Raw genomic sequence first — 21,696 nt, forward strand, 5'->3', positions numbered from 1 at the left:
TGACGACAAATCCAGGAAGAAGAGATATGTATGAATTTACTGCTTCATTTGATCGTCTTTATTGGGAATCGAATTTTCATAGTTGCCTTTTGTGCTAGGCAGAAGAACGTTGGGCGTTGTTATTTTCCGTTGATGGATGAAACTAATGAGGATGAATTTGGTGTGGAGAATGCTATGCAAATAGTACCCCAACAGGCAATGCAAGTGGAAGTTTGAAAGGAAGATATAGTCTCTTCTCCGGTTTCGTCGATGGCGGCGACGCGTCCTCTTCTACCATCTCTTTTCTCCTTCTCTCTCCCTCTCTCTCTCTTATGGATCTGCTTTGCATCCTCCATCTCTCTCTTCATCTCTCGCTTTGAATATGCTCTCCTTCGAGACTTTCAAAATGTGTTGTTAATGGATTGATGGAAAAAAGAGAAACAATGATGAAAAAATTGAAAAAGTAGAAACAGTGATGAGAATCAATTTTGGGAATAATATCACAATTTTCTATTTCTTCAATTTGGGGTTAATAAGGATGAAAATGAAAATTTTGGGTTTGTATGTGGAGATGGTGACAGAGTAGGAGAAGAGAGGTGGTTAAAGGTGGGGACAATTTTCTATTTTTTTATTAAAATGTTGTTGTTGCAACGGCTTCAACAAAGAAGAAGAAGATGATGTTGTCGTTGTTGCAATTTTGAAAGAGTGATTGAGATTTATTGTTGTTGTTCTTGCAGCTGCTCCGGAGAGACTTGGGGGAGGGAGGGAGGGGGGAGGGAGTGACTTAGATGTTGTTTATTATATATGAAGTACGAACATTTTCTTGATTTTATCGTGTTCCCGTGTCGGACACATTTTAAACACGACACACGTCGATACTCGTCCGACACACGTGTCTTATGTGTCCAACCGTGTCTTACTAAAAAATAAAAGGGCAAAGTATATTTTTTGTCCTTGAAGTTTGGCAAAAATTTTAAAAATACTCTTAAGTTTTATTTTGTTTCAATTTTGTTCAAAAAATTTTCGATTTGCTTCAAATATACCCTCGACGGCTAAATTTTCAAAAAATTTAAGATCAGTCTAATAATAATGCATGAAATTATGCTCGATATGCTTGTATTGTGGGTTGTTCTTATGAAATTGTTGTTGAATTTGTCTTAAATTTTGTGAAAAATTAGCCGTCAGTGGGTATATTTGATGTAAATCGAAAATTTTTTGGACAAAATTAAAATAAAATAAAACTTAGAGGTATTTTTGAAACTTTTGTCAAACTTCACGAATAAAAAATATACTTTAAATTTTTCTCCTAACACGCTTAGACACACCTAAATATCATCACATATCAGTATATCCAGTCTTATTCTTAACATGTATTATTGAAATGAGTTTATAAATAGTATATATTATTAATTATTAAAATAAAATATATTTTAAATACTTTATATAATTAAAAAAATAAAAAATAGCTAAAAATTTAATTATATTTTAATATTAATAAAATACTAAAATATCATTACAATTTATCTAAAAAATACTTTATATTTTATATATATGTCGTGTTCCCATATTTTATAAGAATTTTAAATTTGTGTGTCCACGTATTCCGTATCGTGTCGTATTCTGTGTTCGTGTTCGTGTTCGTGTCCGTGTCCATATTAGTGTGCATGCATCATAATTTGTTATTGTTACAATTGCTTTGGAGAATGAGGGAGAATAAAAAAAAAAAAAGTATAACAGAACCTTTGAGGAAATGTATGGTATATAAATACTTGTTCCTACGGTAATATTAAATTTGTTCCAGTACTAAAATTAAAATTACTTTATTGAATTTAACGTTAATAAGAATATTTTATTAAACTTAACTTCATATATAATGACAAAAAAATTACTCTATTAAATTTCATTTAACATAAAAAGATAGACAACAATATGACACTATCTAATATTATCACAATAAAAAATTATTTTTAGTATTAAATTTTTAGTGATAATAACATAATAGTGTCATATTGTTGACAATAAAAATTATTTTTAGTATTAAATTTTTAGTAATAATAACATAATAGTCATTATATATCTTATTTAACTTATATTTTTGTGACAATTATATATTAGACATTATTATTATGTGCTATAATAAAAATTATATATATTTTGTGACCATTAAAAAAAAATCTTTTCCGTACAATTACTGCTAAAATTGTTTAACGATAAAATATAAGACAATTAATATTTAATTGTAGATAAATATATTAGTGATTATTTTTATTAACACTAAAAATAAGTAAATAACCGCTAAAAGTGCTTTTTTTTTTTGTAGTAATGTACATCCAATATTCTTATGAATCAATCAGGTAATTAATTAATCATCACAAAAAAAACAAAAAGCTGCCAACAAAACAAGAACATAATCAAAAGAAGGGAATGTTTTTGGTGGAGAAAAAATAATGAGTTCCTCAAAGGATCATGCAATAAGTAGAGGTGGCAATATATACCTTATCCGCAGGTATCCAATTCGATCCCATCCGATCGGATAGGGTTGCCAACCCGATCTGTAGCGGGTAGGGTAAGGTGTGGGTTGAGTCTCAATCCTATCCGATCAACCCACACTCTATATATGTATATGTTATATACTTATATAAAAATATGTTTTAAGTAGATGTTGAACTAAAGACCTCTCACTAAATGTAAAAGATCCTTAGCCATTAAAAGAAAATCATTAGTTGATAATTTAATATTTTTTTTTACATAAAAATTAGTTCTATTTTTAATTATCATCAAGTTATATAATAATAGTGTATCTTTTCTGTAACCCACGGGTAAAATTGGATATCCGCGGGTTAAGAGCGGATAGGGTTAGCAGATAGGGTTAGGATTGGATCTAAACCTACCTTACTCTACCGATTGCCACCCCTAGCAATAAGATGCCAAATGAATGATTTAGATGACTGCCGTACTGAGCTTATTGAAAATGCTAGATTTACTCTAAAATTAAATATATTTGTGGACTGGCCCAACATGATTCAGTTGAACCAACCTTGTACATACTGGTTATTTTTTTAGAGGAATTAGTTTCCGTTTTCTAGGAGGATTGGTTTCTGTTTTTTTTTTTTTCTTTTTAACTTTGCTACATGGGTCAAATTCACAACCCATCCAAACACATGTTATAAAAATTCATACCCCAAAAACAAGGTTCAATTCCTACCCATTATCCAATAACATTATCCATTTTTACTGGTACTTCATTTTTTACATTATCATATGTATGAATTCCGAGAAAGCTTCAAAGCCATAAAAATATTAATAACAAAGGAGAGTTAATAGTCAAAATCGTTCCTGAAAGATACATCGATCTCCATATGAGTTCTCGAAAGATAAAGTTAATCAAAATCGTCCCCAAAAGATGACGGACATGACCACGTTAGTCCTTCCGTCATCTCGTCTGTTGAGCTAGCTAACGTTGGGTGACGTGTTCCATTAAGTGCCCACGTGGCACAGTAACAAAACGATGCCATTTTGATTCAATAGCTTCCAGGTCTTGATACGATGTCGTTTAGTGTCTAGGTGTTTGATACAATCAACCTTCTATCTTCCTCAACCTTCCCAAAGTCGCATAGATCCTTAACCAATAACCACTATCCCGGTGCTATAGTTATCCACAACTTTACCAGTGCCACCATCAGTCACAAGTATTTATTCCTCATCTTTAACTCTAACCAATTCTTTTCTTGTGTCTTTTTTCTCACAAATTGAGCCCCGGTTTATGTGCAGGAGTGACTTCGGAAGGTTGGGTTATGGCGATCACAGCAATTTGCTGATTCCTCATCCAATTACAGCATTACATGGTGTCAATAGGTAAAGCAAATTACTTGTGGGGACAGTCATTGTTTAGCACTCACCACCATCTCTCACAAGCATTTCATCATACAGCTTCCTTGCAACCTCAACCTTCCCCCTTTTGACCAAACAATTCAGCAACGAATTAGAAGCGACAACACTAGGGAAACAACCATGCACTTCCCGCACTGTATAGAATAACCGTAGGGCAGCATCAACCATCCTAGAATCTCCGTAGGCTCAAATCAGAGAGTTCAAAGACTTATGGGTAGGCTTCAAGTTCCCAACTTTCATGCTGTTCAGAACCAGCTCAATCTCGGAGAACACTCTGAATCTTGACAAGAGCTTAAGAAGAGAGGAATAAGCAAAGCCATCAAGGGAACAAAAAAAGGGTATCGAGTTAGCCCAGTTGAAGAACTTCAAACCCAGCTCGGGGTCGTGTATTCGGTCTAGAACGAAATGGGCAACGTCCGAAACTAGAACCTCAGATTCTGCAAAGCGAGACTCGAGGGAGTCCCGCCAATGGGCGTGGGTTGCCAGTATTCGAACAGCGTCAATAACGAGTGGGACTGAAGCGGGTCGGCGTAAAGGTGGTGACTTTGGGGCGGTTACGGGGTTTGATTCGAGCGAGGATGGCCTTTGACATTGGATTTTGAGTGTTATGGTGCCAATCATTTGTGAAAGACAAGCTCTCTTCTTGGAGCTGCTTGATTGTAGACCGCGATTTATTTATCATTGAATTTAGGATTAGGGTTCATCATCTAAGGGACTGATTTGATTTCTTTTAATGTACTTACCTTGTCAGCAACTCCAGCGTACACGTAGGCGTCATCCACCTAGGCAGTTAATGGAACACGTCACCCAACGTTAGCCAGCTCAGCAAACGAGATGACGGAAGGACTAACGTGGTCATGTCCGTCATCTTTCAGGGATGATTTTGATTAACTTTATCTTTCGGGGACTCATATGGAGATCGAGGTATCTTTCAGGGACGATTTTGAGTATTAACTCCAACAAAGGAGATTAATTTTCAAAGCCATTAGTTTGTGCAATTGCAAATCAATCCAGTTTGATAAAGGAAAATGGAAATGGTTAAACCCAAAAAAATAATATAGTAAAGAAATTTATATGGATCTAGAGGAGATCAAGAGGAGATCAGATATCCTTGCGGAGATGGGCACGGACATCACCACCGTCCATAACAGGAAGCTTTCATTGCAGGAAACAAAGCGCCTCCACACTCCACAGCAAGTTCGAGCGAGAGAGAGCCAGAACGAGAGGGAGAGAAGGAGCTGCAATAGGGATAAATCCAGTTTGTCGGGTCGAAACTGGGACGGGTTGTAATCGGAGAAGGCAACTCTGTTGGTCATCGTTGTTGGGTGGCCGTCTTGGAGCCGGAGGCATAGAAGGTGGAGGTCCTTCAATGGCTGCTACAATTCGAAGAAGGAATAGGAATAGAGCAAGTTCTTAGGTCAGGTTGTTGTCTCAAAATGTTATTTGAGATAGTTAACAAATAAATTAGAGTAAATAGTCATTTCTGACCATAAAAGATTTGGACGCTGACAAAACTGACCATGAAAAATTGAAACTAAAGTTATACCCATATAAGATAAGTTTTGTTTGACAAAAATAACCAATTATTAAATTTTTGTTCATAATTTCGTAAATACCCCTAACTTTTTATCTTCTTTTATCTCTAGACCCAATCTCTAACCCTAACAATTCAATCCCGTTCCCTCCTCCTCTGCCTCTACCCTCCAACCTTCTCCGCCGTCACAATCCCCCTCCACCACCATTATCGCCTCCAGCCCCCTCACCCTTCCTTCCCCGTCGACCATCACCAACTCCATCATCACTGCCGCTCCATTTCCTTCCTCACCCTCCCCTCCAACCACCTCATTCACACCATTGAAGACCTTCCTCAGTCCTCACAAATAAAACAGAACCAAGTAAACCCAAAATTAAACCAAATAAATCGTCTCTCATATTTTTAGACACAAAGAAAAGAAGGATGCTATTATTATTATTAGGAAAAGTCTAGGGGACCAGCAATTTTATTGAATTCTGGCCAGCATGTAACCAGCAAAGAAAAGTGAGCCATTGGATGAAATTTCACACCAATCTCACACCATTAAAATCATCATTGATGGCTATTTGATGGCTACAAATTACAAAAATTGATGTCCCCCTAGCACTCCTCTTATTATTAAATCAAATACACCACTGTAGAATCATTAGAACTTTATCAACAAGCTCATCATGGAGGAGGAACTACCACAGCCACCACCATGACGGCACTCTTCTTTAAGAAACTTGGGCTTGGGCTTCTGAGTGCTACATACTTGTGCATGGTTCTGTTCTTGGTTCTGATTGTGGCAACGATTTTAGGGGTTTGTTTGGTGAAGCTGTGGGTGGAAGAGCCGGTGGTGATTTGAGAGAATTTGCATTTTGATTACACTGAAGAATTAAAATTCTTCTACTGTGTTCTCGTTTGATGGGGGAATGAGTGATTTTGTTGAAAGAACAAAGAGGGATAAGCATATAAGTGTGCCTGTTGGTCATATGTTTCATGTTTCTTTGCTTCTTTTCATGTCCGAATATGATTTTAATACACAACTTGGTGTCTTTTAGATTCCTACACTTTTTCTCAATTTTCATTGACATTCTCAACATATATTAACATAGTAATAAACATACATTTGTGAGGACTGAAGAAGGTCTTCAATAGTGTAGAGGAGGTGGTTGGAGAGGAGGGATGAGGAAGGAAATGGAGTGGTGATGGTATTGGAGTTGGTGATGGTTGAAGGAAAAAGGAGGTGAGGAGAATGAAGGGAATGGCGGCGGTGGAAGGGGATTGTGACGGCGGAAAAGGTTGGAAGGTAAAGGCAGAGGAGGAGGGAGCGGGATTAAATTACTAGGGTTAGAGATTGGGTGTAGAGATAAAAGAAGATAATATAAAAAGTTAGGGGTATTTATGAAATTATGAATAAAAATTTAATAATTGGTTATTTCTGTCGAACAAAATATATCTTATATGGGTATAACTTTAGTTTCAATTTTTTATGGTCAGTTTTGTCAGCGTCCAAATCTTTCATAGTCAAAAATGACTATTTACTCAATGAATTATTATGTTACTTTTTGATAATAATAATAATAATAATAATAATAATAATAATAATAATAATAATAATAATAATAATAATAATAATTGCGACAATACTATTATTACAGTATTACTACTTATCACAAACTCGGCCATTCTACTTTCAATACTTTCAATTCTCTAGCTTAAAATTATTTATGAACCAGCAACTCAAATATTCATTAATATCAAAGATTTCATGGACTTTAAAGATCCCAAAAATACTTTTCTCATATAAGAAACGTCCTCAAAAGAAATGTACATACATGAGGTATCTTAGGAACATCACATAAACTAGTTGTAATTCAAGGACAAACAACGAGTGGTTCAATTTATGTTATGTTATGTGGAGTGTATTTGCAAGGTACCATGCAACTCAACATCAACATCACCATCATATCCAGTAAATCAGTAATCCACCACGTTGTTTGTGTTTTAGTTGGAGTTTGCGACCTGGGAATATATATACCAAGCTGTCTGATAGAGACTAAAATAAATATTTTAAAATTTTATTTATTTTTTTCAATAAGAACCAAAACAAAAAGCGGACAATTTATAGATATAAAAAATTTATTTAAATAGTAATCAGATGTATATGTAAAACACTTTTATACTGTTGATATATAAAATTTAAATCCAAAATTAATGTTATATTTGGTTATTAAACTGAATAAAAAATAATTGAAAGTAAAAATAAAAAATTAAAGATTGATTATGCTAATACTCGAAAGTATTATGATATAAAAACGGTATCTATATACTGAAAATTAGTCACTAAATCAGCCATTATGTATTTATATATATATGTTGTTTAATTCATTTGTAATATTTATTTTGTATTTTAAAATATATTTTGTATTATTTTTCATATTCAATCAATTTTAACATCCAAATTCATCCAATTGATTTAGAGTCACGCGCTTCTTTTTTCCGCTTTCTTCTTCCTCGTGGTGCTTCTTCTTCTTCTTCTTTATCCTTAATGCTACGTCGTCTTCTTCTTCTCCTACTTTTTTATTATTTTTCACTTTCGTTATCGTCGTCACCAACACTTCCTTCTCCTCCTCCTCTTCCTCTTCCTCTTTCTTCTTCTTTTCTCATTGAAATTTCTTCTCCTCCTTCCTTTTCATCCTTCTCCTCCTCCTCCACCACCACCACCACCATCATCATCATCGTTATCGTAATTGTCGTCTTCTTCTAATACGCATCGTCATTATCGTTATCGATTTATTCTGGATATAATTTCGGTTCATTCTGAATTTAAATAAAGTGCACTTAGTCTGTGCTTATTTTGAAACGAGTTTATATTTTGAATTTAATTTTCGGTTCATTCTGAATATAATTTCGGTTCATTTCTGAGTAAATTAAGGTGCATTTGGTCTCGTTGTTCTGCAAAATTCAAAACTCTTCCTCTTCACCTTCTACTGCTTCTTCTTCTTCTTCTTTTTTTTTTTCATCTTCTTCTTATTTCATTTTGTTATGATGTTTCTTGTTTCACTCTCTTAAAAGGAATAAAACCAAGAAAAAAAATCAAACAAAAAAAAAAATAAAAGACTCCTCAAAACTCTTTATCATATTCTTCTTCTTCTTGTCTTGTTTATCTAATCAAACAAAGAAAAAGAAACACATAATGCTACAAAATTACTTGATGGATTTGGATGTATTTTTGTTCATAATTCAATTTTGTTTGTGTTTGTTTTGAACTGAGTTTGTGTGTCGCAATCATTAAGTAATTTTGTTTCATTCTGGATTTAAATAAGATGTACTTGGTCTGTGTTTGTTTTGAAACGAGTTTACATTTTGTATTTAATTTTCGGTTCATTCTAAATATAATTTCGGTTTATTTATGAGTGAATTAAAGTGCATTTGGTGTTGTTGATCTGCACATTTAAAAACTCTTCTTCCTCACCTACAATCACTTGATGGATTTGGATGTGTTTTTATTTAAAAAAAAATATGAGGAGCCAATGAAATATTTATACAATGTGTACAATGACCTTCATAGCAAGCCGGTGCAATTAAGTATGGTCGGGTTGCCAACTTGTCCTTGTCAAGTACGAGTATATAATTTTCTAACTTTTTTCCAAATGAGAAAGGATTTTTTTTCCAAACAATGTAATTACTAGAGTGTCTCATGAACATGAGATTCTGAAATAATATGCAACAACACATCAATAATGAATCAAAGCACATGAATAATAAGCATCAACAAATAAATAATAGAGTACAATACATACATAAGACAGTAAAGCAAATGAATAATAGAGCACATCACACAAATTTTGAATTACATACTATTATGTTTGGAGGTATGAAGTATATTTACTCTACAAATCTCTTAATATTTTTTGTGTTTAAGATGAAATATAATACTGGTGCGCGAATTAGGATTTCGCACAGCTTAACCGGCAAGTGTACCGGGTCATCCAAGTAATATCTCAGGTGAGTGAGGATCGATCCCATGAGAATTGTCGGATTGAACAAAAATGGCTATCCAATTGGCTTAGTTAGGCGAATCAAAAAGAGGTTTTAATGGTTGAAACACATAAAATAGCATATAAGCAAGTAAAGAAAGCTAAAAACAAGTTTGGTATAAGAATAGTATGAGAAAACAGTTAAGGCTTTGGAGATGTTTACTTTTCCGGATTAAAAGTTCTTACCAACTATTTTAACAATGTATGATTCATTCTATGGAAAACTGTAAATGTCTAAACCCTAATCTCTTGGTGATTTAGCCTCCTTTAACATTCATTAACCGCCACTCTCGTGGTCACTTAATTCCGATTAGAGGGTTAAGTTCAAAACTAGTTTATGACCACAAAAACCCTAATTACCCAAATCTAACAGGATTATATGTCACATATTCCAATTAGTTCATATAATTAGCAATTTAGAAAGAATTTGTTTTCAAGCTGTAGTTCAAGCGAGATAACTCTCTCGAGAATCACAAGAACTTGAGTAGAATAAGGTTCATACTCTCGTTCCATCCAGATTCATAAGACTAAGAACGAAAATAATCCTTAGAATTGAATCAAAATATTAATTAAAATAGAAGAATAATAATCTTAATCCATAAAAATAAACAGAGCTCCTAACCTTAACCAAGAGGTTTAGTTGCTCATGACTTACAGAGAAACTAGGGTTCTGAAAAAATACGGAAGAGAGCAGATCCCCCAAAGGGTAAATCTTTTCCCTTTTATATCTAATCTAATTTGATTTAAAAAAAATAAATTATGGGCCTATAAGATTTTGTTTGTAAATAAAAACAACTAAAGTAAAATAAAATATAATAATTAGAAGCCAAATCCAACTAAAGATGCTCCTTGGGTGAAGTGGATCCGTATTCTGGCATTTAGCTAGCGTTTAGCGCTAGAGATGGGCAATTCTGGCGTTCAGAACTGGAAATGGACAGTTCTGGTGTTCTTCTGTCCATCTTGGGCGCTAAACGCCAGGCTCGGCGTTTAGCACCAGAATTGGCAGTGATTCCAGAAGAAAAGTATAAACTATTATATATTGTTAAAAAGCTCTGGAAGTTGGCTTTCCAACATTGTTAGAACTGCATCAATTGGACCTCTATAGCTCAAGTTATGCTCGTTGGAATGCAAGGAGGTCAGGGTTGACAACATCTACTTTCTTCCTTTGTTTTTGCACAAAACTTTGCCAAGTTCGCCCGAATTTTACCTGAAATTATAAAAACACCAAAATAACTCAAAGTAACATCCAAAGAAGATTTTTGCACTAAAATATAATAAATCTTAATAAACTCTAACTAAATTTAATTAGAAAATAAGCAAAAAATGAGTATAAGATGCTCACGCATCAAATACCCTAACAAACTGTGGAAAGAAAGTAGAGAAATATATTTATATATTACTTAATTTGAAAAAAAAACATTTAAATAACATTGATATATATTGAAATATTTCAAGAAAATATGAAAAAGTCTTATGAATTGATCAATGTATGTTCCAGGAGATATGGACATGAAATGTTCTCTATACCCTACATAGTAGCAGTCAGGATCATTTAGCTTGAAAAGCTCATTAACTTGATTCGTTCTTAGCATAGAAACTTATCCCATCTCTCTTGGATTCATTTTCAATCCTCTCTACCAAATTTTCCCTCTTTTAGTACAACATCCATGGTCTTTGAAGGATAGTAGGTCCACGCTCAACCCCCCACCTTTTGTTGTGGAAGTATATGATGACTAGAGCATATATGCAACTATCGACGGATTTTTTGTTCTTTTTCTTGAAGATTATGACTCCTTACATGAGAAATTCATAAATATGGCTAGCCTAATTCTTTTCAGTTATGTTTTCGACATCCAGAATTGCAGGGAAGTGAACTAGAGAAATCTTTGGGACTGCTGTTGGGGATAGAAAACTTTTTGAATAAACAGAATAAATGCTCTTTTAAATTTTGTTATGTTCTCTTCAGTATCAACAATGATTTAGACAACCATATCCCTCAAATACGATAAGAGATTTGTTCTAGAATGGCCTTATTATATTCTTCATCTTTTCCGTTAATTCAGATTCTTTAATCTTTGAAGGTATAATTTCATCTACAAAATAAATAGTTTAAAAAAATTTCAATTTTTTTTATAGAAAATAGTGACAGAAAGCATGCCAAGTGATTGCATGCATATATACTTGTTAATCCTAGTTTTTCTGTGCTCATAAGTTTTTGCATGTTTGACAATAATAAAATGAGAAAGAATCGAATTTATTATCTTGAATAATTGTCAGTTTCTTTGCTTCTTAAGTTTCGTTGGAGTTTTTGTGGTCTGATTTGAGATTTTTTTTATTGTAAACGATTTTGGATTTTAAAAGATTTTTAAATCTGAAGATAAAGATGAAACGGTTTTGGAACAAGAGTAGAAGAAACTGTTTTGGAGTGAGAGAGGAAGAAAACTGCAACCCGTTCTTTTGAATTATGTACTATTGGAGCGTGCACGTGTTTTATTTTGAGAGTGTTTTTAGTTGTAATTAAACTAACTTAATTAGACTTGATTGTTAAAAAAATTTGTACATGTAGCATTATTCATTAAATATATTATTTTTTAATTCTAATAATATCTCTTGAGACTCATTTAAATGCAAAGTCCTTTCAAATATACTTATTATTATCGGAATCAAGAAAATCAACAATTTGGTGTTTGCTACTGTTTTCTCCAATCATATACAAGTACTAACTAGGTAAAGGATTTGACAATTTCATAACGTTTGGACTATTAAATGGTCCCATTAACAAAATATATTTTTTAATTTTTTAATAATTACTAAATAGTCCTTATTTAATTCTAAAATCTATTTTTTATAAATTATTATTTTATCATTCATGATTTATGTTTGTGAAGTATAATTTTCAAATACTCACGCGGTCATGCCCCTAGGGTCTTCTGTGTTAAACAAATCAAGCAATTTCAACATGAAAGAGTGATCAATGTATCGTTTCGTAACCTTCATATCGGTAGAAACAATGTATCATAGGAGAAGCTTGTAAACGGGTTGCAAGTGAGGCCATGCGGGATCCATAGAAGGCTCCTCCTCCTCGGGATCGGTGGATTCATGCCCGATGTTCTCGTATGACATCAGAGGAAGGCACCAAAAAATGTTAACTGAAATCATTCGAATCATTTCTTCTTGGCAATTCTCTGATAATTTTTCGCAGCCAAATTGGATGAACTCAACGAGCTCCATCAACGTTTGCTGCTTGATCTCCTTCTCTCTAACGTTCTTTAGCGTGTCGGGGAAGTTGAGGACGAAGCAACAAACCTGAAGCTTACTCAAAAAGAGATTTTGCCGTTCCACCACCGAAACATCACGGAACACCGGCAGGACCTCCATGACACCCGACAGTGGAGGCGGAGCTGATGGTATTCTAGCGGAATTTGGCGCCGATACAGGTAAAACTCCACGGGAGGCGTGGTTCACGGCGACAGCATTGGTAGAGTCGGGCATGGAGGGCTTCTTGTTCCCCCCTCCCATGAATTTCTTCAACTTTTGCCAAAAATTTGAGTTGGAACCCTAACCCTAAGGGTTGCAATCCACCATAGGTAGTAGTAGCTGCTCCAATTTGAATTTGTTTGACATAGAAAAAAAACTCATTAATTTACGTTACCAAAATATTCATGTAGGTCACGATTAATAGAAAATTTATTTAGTTATTGTTTCTAATTATTAACAAACATACATGATGAAATAATTATAAAATTAAAATAAATTTTTAAATTAAATAATAGATGAAGGATTAATTTATAAATAAAATTAAATAAAGACTATTTAATAATTATTAAAAATTAAAAATATATTTTATTACCAGAGCCATTTAATAGTCCAAACAATTATGGGATCGTTAAATTCTTTGTCTACTAACAAACTATCTGTTCCGAGGGTTTTCTGAAACTGAGAGTCGATCTCGGATGAGATCTTCTGGTGTGGTCAGAGCAGTTGTGTCCGACTTGCTGGATCTTGAGGTGCTGCGAATCCTTGGTCACCGGAGGGTGGTGGTACCTGCAAGAGACTCTGATACTTAAGTTAGCACGGGCTTTAAGCAAGTTTTTTGTAGAATTGAAGTATGAGTTATACATGGGTGCTCCAGTGTATTTATAGTAGTGTTTGACGATCTTCCTTTGAGATAAGTTTGTTATCTTGTCTTATCTTTTGAGAGTAAGATCATATCTTTGGCCAACCGCCTTCTAGTAGTCGGTAGTCCTTTCATTCTGGGCCTCCTTGGGCCTCTGCGGTGATCTTCCGAGCTCTTTGTGAAGAGTTCGTTGTAATGGGCCAGCCTTTAAAGAGGTCGGTCCTTTGTCTTCATGCAACTCGGACCTTATAGCTCGGTCCAGGGTATGAACAGTGCCCCTGCTTGAGCTTTGATCTTTTCCCGAGGTTGTGCTTCCGAGCTTCGACCTCTTTGGGGAAGTCGTGTTCAAGCATCTGTTCGGTTGTGTCCGGTCTGCTCCTTCTTATGCGAGTTTTGCGTCTTTAAATGTTATTTCAAAATGCGAAGCATTTTTTGCGTTCGCTCCTTTATTGCTGCGTTTTGTTCTTCGATGGGGTTTCCTCCTTGGGAATGCACATGCGCTTTTAATGCCTATTGATTGGGCTTATATTCTGTTTTGCCATTCCATTCCCTCGCTTTATTTTGAAATTGAAAAGCCTTAGACCTTGGTTTTCAGTTTCTTGCTTTCATCAGTTTCATTTGCTCAGTGAAGAGAGGCTTCCTTTTGTTCGTCCTTTGATTGCCCCAGCATTCCAAAATCGTTCCTTTCTTGGATTTTTGGAGTTTCCATTTTCTTTTAGTGAAGATTTATTCGTGGCTTGCTGCTTGCTCGCTTATCTTCTTCCGCAGGTTGGTGCTTTTTCTTCACGCCTTTTTTTGTTTTATGCGTTTTATTTGTCGCCCTCCTTTGCGCTTTACTCTTGCATGCTCTCTTTATGTACAAAGCTTTTGCTTTTTCTTTTTTGAAAAGAGGTTGAAGCTTTCCTGGCGACTCTTGTGTGCCTTTGTTTCTTGATAGTTACCATCTTTTTATCTTGCTGTTTATGTGGAGAGATGTTAGTATATAGGTTTCTGTTTGTCTCCTTGTATTTTCTTTTATTTAAGAGGGTTAGGGTTCTGGCTTTTGTGTCGTTTCTTTTTCTGCATTTCTACTATGTTGTTGTCTCCAAAGGGTGCCCCTGGGCTTTTGGTATTGATTCGTTGCTCTTGTGAGACCTGGGGTTCCCTTTTGTTTACCGTACCTGATGCTTGTTGGTTATTTCTTCCTATTCTGTTGCTGTCCGAGTTGTTTGATAGTGACCCCTTTTTTGTTTTCTTGCTGTAGGTGTAGTTGCTATATGTCTTCCCATAAGAACATTGTCGAGATGTCCAGCAAAGTCCCTGCTGGTATGGCCGATTGGTTAGATTTGATAGTTCTGATGTGTGTTACTGTGGCCGATCTGGAGTACTGTAAGAGGCTTAGGAGGTTCCATAGGGTGTGTAGTAATAGGGAGGACGAGAAGAATTACGAACTGTTGTCACCCGATCCTGAGGAAAGGGTTAGTTTCCCTCCCTTAACTCGGGGAGAACGTCCTTTCTTCTATGCCTATGACTACTTCTTTAGCCATCTAGGTATTACCCTTCCTTTTACTGCCTTTGAAACCGAACTCCTGTGGACCTGTAATGTGGCCCCGTCACAGCTTCATCCGAACTCTTGGGCTTTCATGAAGATTTTCAGTTATTGTGCCAAGAGCTGGGTGTCCGACCTATAATATCCCTTTTTCTTTACCTGTTTGTGTTGACAAAACCTAGGGTGGCCAAGAAGAAAGCTTCTTAGATTTCCTTCCGAGCTACCCAGGGGAAGAAAGTATTTTTGATGTTCGACAACTCTTTTCGGGACTTTAAAAACTACTATTTTAAAGTCCGAGCTGTTGAGAATGCTCACCCTTTCTTTTTGGATGAAAATGATGAACCTACTTTTCCTTTATGGTGGCAAAAAGAACCTGTAGCCCCTAAGTACCTTTGGAAAAGTTTAGATGAGGTAGAACAGGCCTTTGTGGGTGTTTTAGAGGAGTATTGGGGGGAACCTCCTCATCTGTATACGAAGAGGTTTTTAGGAGATCCTTCCATCCTTCGTGCTGAGCTAGGTAGCATCCGACCTCTTTCTTTACAGATAATTTTCTTCTATTGTTTGTGAATTTATCCTTTTCCAACTGTGTAATTGTTTTCCTGGCTTCTTTTTCAGAGATGGTTAAATCTTCGAATTCTATGAAGTCTTTTCGGAAGGCCAAGAAGGTGGTGGCTGCCCAACATCTGTCAAATGAGATGTTGGGGGAGGGGTCTTCGGCACAGCTGCCTCTTAAGAAGCCAGCGGCTGAGTCTCAGGGTCTGCGGTAGATTATCCCGACCCCAAGAGTTTGGACAGTTCCATCTGACCCGTCTCAGACGACCTCTGGTGCTGCCTCCTCTCCTACTGCTGCTGGTCCCCCTCCCAAGAAGCAAAAGACTGTTGGGACTTATAAACTTGATGACAAAGAATTTGATGGTGTGGCTTTTGCCACAGAATTGATTGCTCCTCATGGTAAAGTCCCTCTGGACGACGTTTCGATCTTTCACCACCTTGACTTCATAACGAGCAATAGTATTCGGATGGCCAATCTTGGTGCGGCCTTATCTCGAGTTGTCCGGGAGTTTCTGGTTCGTGCTACTAGAGCCTTTATGGAGGATGCTAAGTCTGAGTATGATAGGGTCAAGGCTTTGAAAGATGAGCTGGATGCCAAGGTGGCTAAATTGGAGCTTGATGTTGAGAAGGAGAAGTCTCGAGCTACTGCAGCAGAGGCGGCTGCGAATCTGGCCAAGGAGATGGCTAAAAAGTATAAGGAGAGCTATACCCGCACATATGGTGAGCTCCTGGAAACTAGGGAGAGACTTCAGTCTGCTCAGGACGATTATGCCGAGCTTCAAGTTCATATGGTGAGCAATATTACCAAGATGTATGAAAATCTAAAGACCCAAGTTCGGGTTCTTGCTCCCGAGCTCGACCTCTCTTTATTCAGTATGGACAATGTGGTGGAGGATGACAAGATCGTGCCTGCCCCAGATGAAGATGAAGGTCCTCCCCCGGTGCCGCCAGCCAAGGCTTCTGCAGCTTCAGCTTCTACGGCCCCTTCTGCTGAGGTGGTCCCTCCTGAGCCTGACCTAGAGATCCTAACTGGCCTGGACGGGGTTGTTGGAGCCGTCCCTATCTCGACGATCCCTCCTTCTCCTCAGGGTGCCGTTACTGATGCAACTTCATATCCTTTATGATTTCTTATTATATCTCTATTTTGATTATGTATTTGGTATAGTCCGACCTGTGGACTTTATTGAACTTGTTATTTTTTGTAAGTTTCTGTGGGTGACTCTGTGACACTTAGTTGCTTCCTATTAACTGATGAGCGGATAATTATACGCTTCTTGACATTGTTTTTAGGTAGTTTTCAGTATGTTTTAGTTACTTTTTATTATATTTTTATTAGTTTTTAAATAAAAATCACATTTCTGGACTTTACTATGAGTTTGTGTGTTTTTCTGTGATTTCAGGTATTTTCTGGCTGAAATTGAGGGACCTGAGCAAAAATCTGATTCAGAGGCTGAAAAAGGACTGCAGATGCTGTTGGATTCTGACCTCCCTGCACTCGAAATGAATTTTCTGGAGCTAAAGAAGCCCAATTGGTGCGCTCTCAATTGCGTTAGAAAGTAGAAATTCTGGGCTTTCCAGCAATATATAATATTCCATACTTTGCCCGAGATTTGATAACGCAAACTGGCGTTTAAACGCCAACTTTCTACCCTATTCTGGCGTTAAACGCCAAAACTGGCATAAAAGCTGGAGTTAAATGCCCAAACTGGCACCAAAGCTGGCGTTTAACTCCAAGAAAAGTCTCTACATGTGAAAGCTTCAATGCTCAGCCCAAGCACACACCAAGTGGGCCCAGAAGTGGATTTCTGCATTAATTACTTATTTCTGTAAACCCTAGGCTACTAGTTTATTATAAATAGGACCTTTCACTATTGTATTTTCATCTTTGGATCGATCTCTGGAACACATTATGTAACTTTTACGTTCTGAGACCTCCATGGGAGGCTGGCCACTCGGCCATGTCTACCCTATTTTCACTTATGTATTTTCAACGGTGGAGTTTCTACACCCTGTAGATTAAGGTGTGGAGCTCTGCTGTTCCTCATGAATTAATGCAAAGTACTACTATTTTCTATTCAATTCAAGCTTATTCTTATTCCAAGATATTCACTCGCACTTCAACATGATGAATGTGATTATCTGTGACACTTATTATCATTCTCACCTATGAACGCGTGCCTGACAACCACCTCCGTTCTATCTGCAAAGCTTGAGTGCATATCTCTTAGGTTTCTAATCTAAGATTAGAACCTTCATGGTATAGGATAGAATTATTGGCGGCCATTCCTGAGATCCAGAAAGTCTAAACCTTGTCTGTGGTATTCCGAGTAGGATCTGGGAAGGGATGACTGTGATGAGGTTCAAACTCGCGAGTGTTGGGCGTAGTGACAGACGTAAAAGGATCAATAGATCTTATTCCAACATGAGTGAGAACTGACAGATGATTAGCCATGTGGTGACAGCGCATTTGGACCATTTTCACTGAGAGGACGGACGGTAGCCATTGACAACGGTGATCCCCCAACATACAACTTACCATGGAAAGGAGTATGAATGATTGGATGAAGGCAATAGGAAAGCAGAGGTTCAGAAGCAACAAAGTATCTTCATACGCTTATCTGAAATCCCACCAATGAATTACATAAGTGCTTCTATCTTATTTTCTGTTTTAATTATATTTCAATTATCAAAATCCCATAACCATTTGAATATGCCTGACTGAGATTTACAAGGATGACCATAGCTTGCTTCATGCCGACAATCTCCGTGGGATCGATCCTTACTCACGTAAGGTATTACTTGGACGACCCAGTGCACTTGCTGGTCAGCTGCACGGAGTTGTGTAAAAAATGTGTGATCACGATTCCGTGTACCAGTAACTTAAAAAAAACTTTAAATTCTTGGGCTGCCGTTTAGGCAGCCTTTGAGTCTTTACTGCTTTAATTTGTGTTGAATGATGCATTGACTTTGCTTGTGTTAATATGCTTTGTATTTGGAAGTTGTTTTTCAACTTTTGTTTGGAGGAGGTTGCTCTTCAACCTTTATATAGGTGCTTTGGATTTCCTTGGTTTGACACCCTTTGAGGTGGGGTTTGCCTTGGTTTCCCTTACGGTAGCTACCTCCTTTCTTTAGTCGGCTATATCATCTTTGCAACTTATTGTCCGGGCTTCTTAGTCGAATTCCAAACAACTTCTTTGGGTATAAAACCCTTAGTTTGTTTGGACGACCTTCTTAGCCTTGTTTTGGGATTATCCTTTTGAATAGTATATCTTTTCAGGAGTCTTGTACCCCTTTTTAGCTGGGCTTTTCGACCTTTGGACTTTTACTTATTCTCTTTTTTTGAGGTCGTATTTGTCTCTTTGGGTCGCCTCCTTTTGGTGTTGATCTGTATGCCTTTGCTATCCGAGCTTTTTAGTCGTATTCCAACAACTTTTTAGGTAGTGTCCCAATGGGGAACATTTTCTTTTTAGTTTGTTTGGATGACTTTTTAGCTCCGTTTCGAGGTCGTGCTCTTGCTTTAGGTAAATCCTTTTCAGGGCTTGTACCTTTTTAGCTGAGCATTTTGGGCCTTGGTTTATTATCCGTTCTTTGGCCTTTGCGAGATGTTTTTGTCCCTTTTCAGTAATCCTTTCATTAGTCTGACTTCTCTGTCGGGCCTTATTAAGTTATTTTTAGTAATCCCATTTTTAGTTAGACCTCGTCAGGTCACTTTTCTGGGTTACTTTTTATAACTTCTTGCATTATCTTGCTTCTATCGCTTCACCTTGCTGACTTCTTTTAATCGGGGTGATGAATTTTGTGTTTATGAGCTTAGCATCTTGGTAGGTAACTTTTTAGGGAATTGATAACTTTCATTCAAATAATAATGAGATAAAAACATAAATAAAAGTGTGTACATGAGAGTGCTTATCCTTCTAGGTCGGGCAGTTTTTTAGATCTCGGCCTGGCGCCTCATTAAAAAACTTTTTAAGGAAAAAGAGGGCGCCTTAACCTAAGATCTTTACTATTTTCTAGCTATAGTACCTTCTTAGGTTACAGGCATGCCATGACCTTGGTAGCTCTCACCCTTCGAGGTCGGACACCTTATAGTAGCCTTTTCCTAGTACTTCTGTAACTCGGTATGGCCCTTTCCAGTTAGCTGCTAGCTTCCCTTCTCCTGACCGACCTGCTCCGATATCATTTTGGATTAAGATGAGATTGTTGGTGGCGAAGCTTCGCTGGATTACCTTCCGATTATACCTCAGAGCCATTCGACGCTTTAGGGCTTCCTCTCTGATCCGAACTCTTTCTCGGACTTTTGGAAGTAGGTCGAGCTCTTCCCTTTGAGCTTGGAAGTTGGTGTCTTCATTGTAGAGAATTCCTCTAGGGGATCCTTCTTCTATTTCCACGGGAATCATTTCCTCCATTCCGTAAGCAAGTTGGAATGGTGATTCTCCAGTGGTTGAGTGTGGTGTTGTCCGGTATGCCCATAGGACTTGCGAGAGTTCTTCGGCCCAAGCTCCCTTGGCGTCCTGTAGTCTCCGTTTTAACCCGGCCAGTATGACTTTGTTGGCGACTTCCGCCTGTCTATTGGCTTGTGGGTGCTCTACAGAGGTGAACTAGTGCTTGATTTTCAAATCGGCTACCAGGTTTCTAAAGCCCGTGTCGGTGAACTGAGTGTCATTGTCAGTGGTAACGGAGTATGAAACCCTAAACCTTGTGACAATGTTTCTGTATAAGAACTTTTGACTTCTTTGGGTGGTGGCAGTGGCTCTAGGTTCAGCCTCGGTCCAGTTTGTAAAATAGTCTATTCCTACAATGAGGAACTTGACTTGCCTTGATCTTTGAGGGAAAGGTCCGAGGAGGTCGAGCCCCCACTTTGCGAATGGCCAGGGTGAAGTGACACAAATGAGTTCTTCGGGTGGTGCGATGTGAAAGTTGGCGTGCTTCTGATATGGGGGCATGTTTTGAGGAACTCTGTTGCTTCTTTTTGCAAGGTCGACCAGTAAAAACCAGCTTGGAGTACCTTTTTGGAAAGAGCTTGCGCCCCGAAGTGGTTGCCGCACATGCCACTGTGGACTTCCTCAAGAACTTCCCTCGTAGCGGAGGTTGGGACGCATTTTAGGAGGGGTGTAGAGATTCCTCTCCTATATAGGACGTCGTGCACTATGGTGTAGTACTGCGCTTCTCGTACTAGCCTTTTCGCCTCTTCTTTGTCTGCGGGGAGTGTTTCAGACTTGAGATAGCTGACTATGGGAGTCATCCACCCTTGGTCCTAGTCTGATATGCTTAAGACCTTTTTTTCTTCCGAGGTTGACAGATTTTGTAGTGTTTCTTGGATGAGGCTTCTATTGTTGCCCTCAGGTTTGGTGCTGGCTAGTTTCAAAAGTGCATCGGCTCGGGCATTTTGTTCCCGAGGTATATGTCGGATCTCATATCCCATGAATTTTCCAAGCTATTCTCTGGTCTTGTCTAGGTATTTCTTCATGGTAGGATCCTTAGCCTGGTAGCTCCCTTCTATTTGCAAGGTGACTACCTGTGAGTCGCTAAAAATGGTAAGTTTTTGAGATCCGACCTCCCTAGCTAGCTTCAAACCTTCCAGTAGGGCTTCGTACTCGGCTTGGTTATTTGTGGCGGGAAACTCGAACTTTAGGGAGAGCTCAAGTTGAGTTCCTTTATTACTTTCTAGGATTACTCCGGCTCCACTTCCGGCTTTATTCGATGAACCATCGACGTAGAGGTTCCAGCCAGTGGGGGTGTCTGGGGTGTCGGTGTATTCTGCGACGAAGACGGCCAGATATTGGGACTTGATGGCTGTCTAGGGGTGAAAAAAGGCCAGGCGGCCTGCCAGGGGCCTGCAGCCTGGCCTGACCTGGCCTGTTATAAAATAGGCACAAGCTCAGGCTGTTATAAAAGCCTTATTATGTTAATAGGCCAGGCCCAGGCTCACTAATTAGCCTTATTAGCCTGTCAGGCCTGCCTGGGCCTTTTAATACATAATTACATATATAAATAATTTTTTTATTATTAACAAATTATAAGATATTTTAAATTTATTATATTTAATTATAAATAGCTTTGTATATTTTAA

At 37.4% G+C, this 21,696-nt stretch overlaps 1 protein-coding gene and 1 pseudogene across 1 annotated transcript; both read right to left on the bottom strand.

The window, feature by feature from the left end:
• Positions 1–12,444: 12,444 nt before the first annotated feature.
• Positions 12,445–12,948, bottom strand: LOC107646685 (serine/threonine protein phosphatase 2A 57 kDa regulatory subunit B' beta isoform pseudogene; annotated as a pseudogene).
• Positions 12,949–20,224: 7,276 nt separating this feature from the next.
• Positions 20,225–20,569, bottom strand: LOC148554913 (uncharacterized). The gene has a single exon (XM_088490545.1). The coding sequence runs from the start codon at positions 20,567–20,569 to the stop codon at positions 20,225–20,227; it is 345 nt and encodes a 114-aa protein (XP_088346671.1).
• Positions 20,570–21,696: the final 1,127 nt, after the last annotated feature.

Source organism: Arachis ipaensis, chromosome B6 (genome assembly GCF_059453495.1).
Source record: "Arachis ipaensis isolate K30076 ecotype BB chromosome B6, ASM5945349v1, whole genome shotgun sequence".
Taxonomy (NCBI): Eukaryota; Viridiplantae; Streptophyta; class Magnoliopsida; order Fabales; family Fabaceae; genus Arachis; species Arachis ipaensis.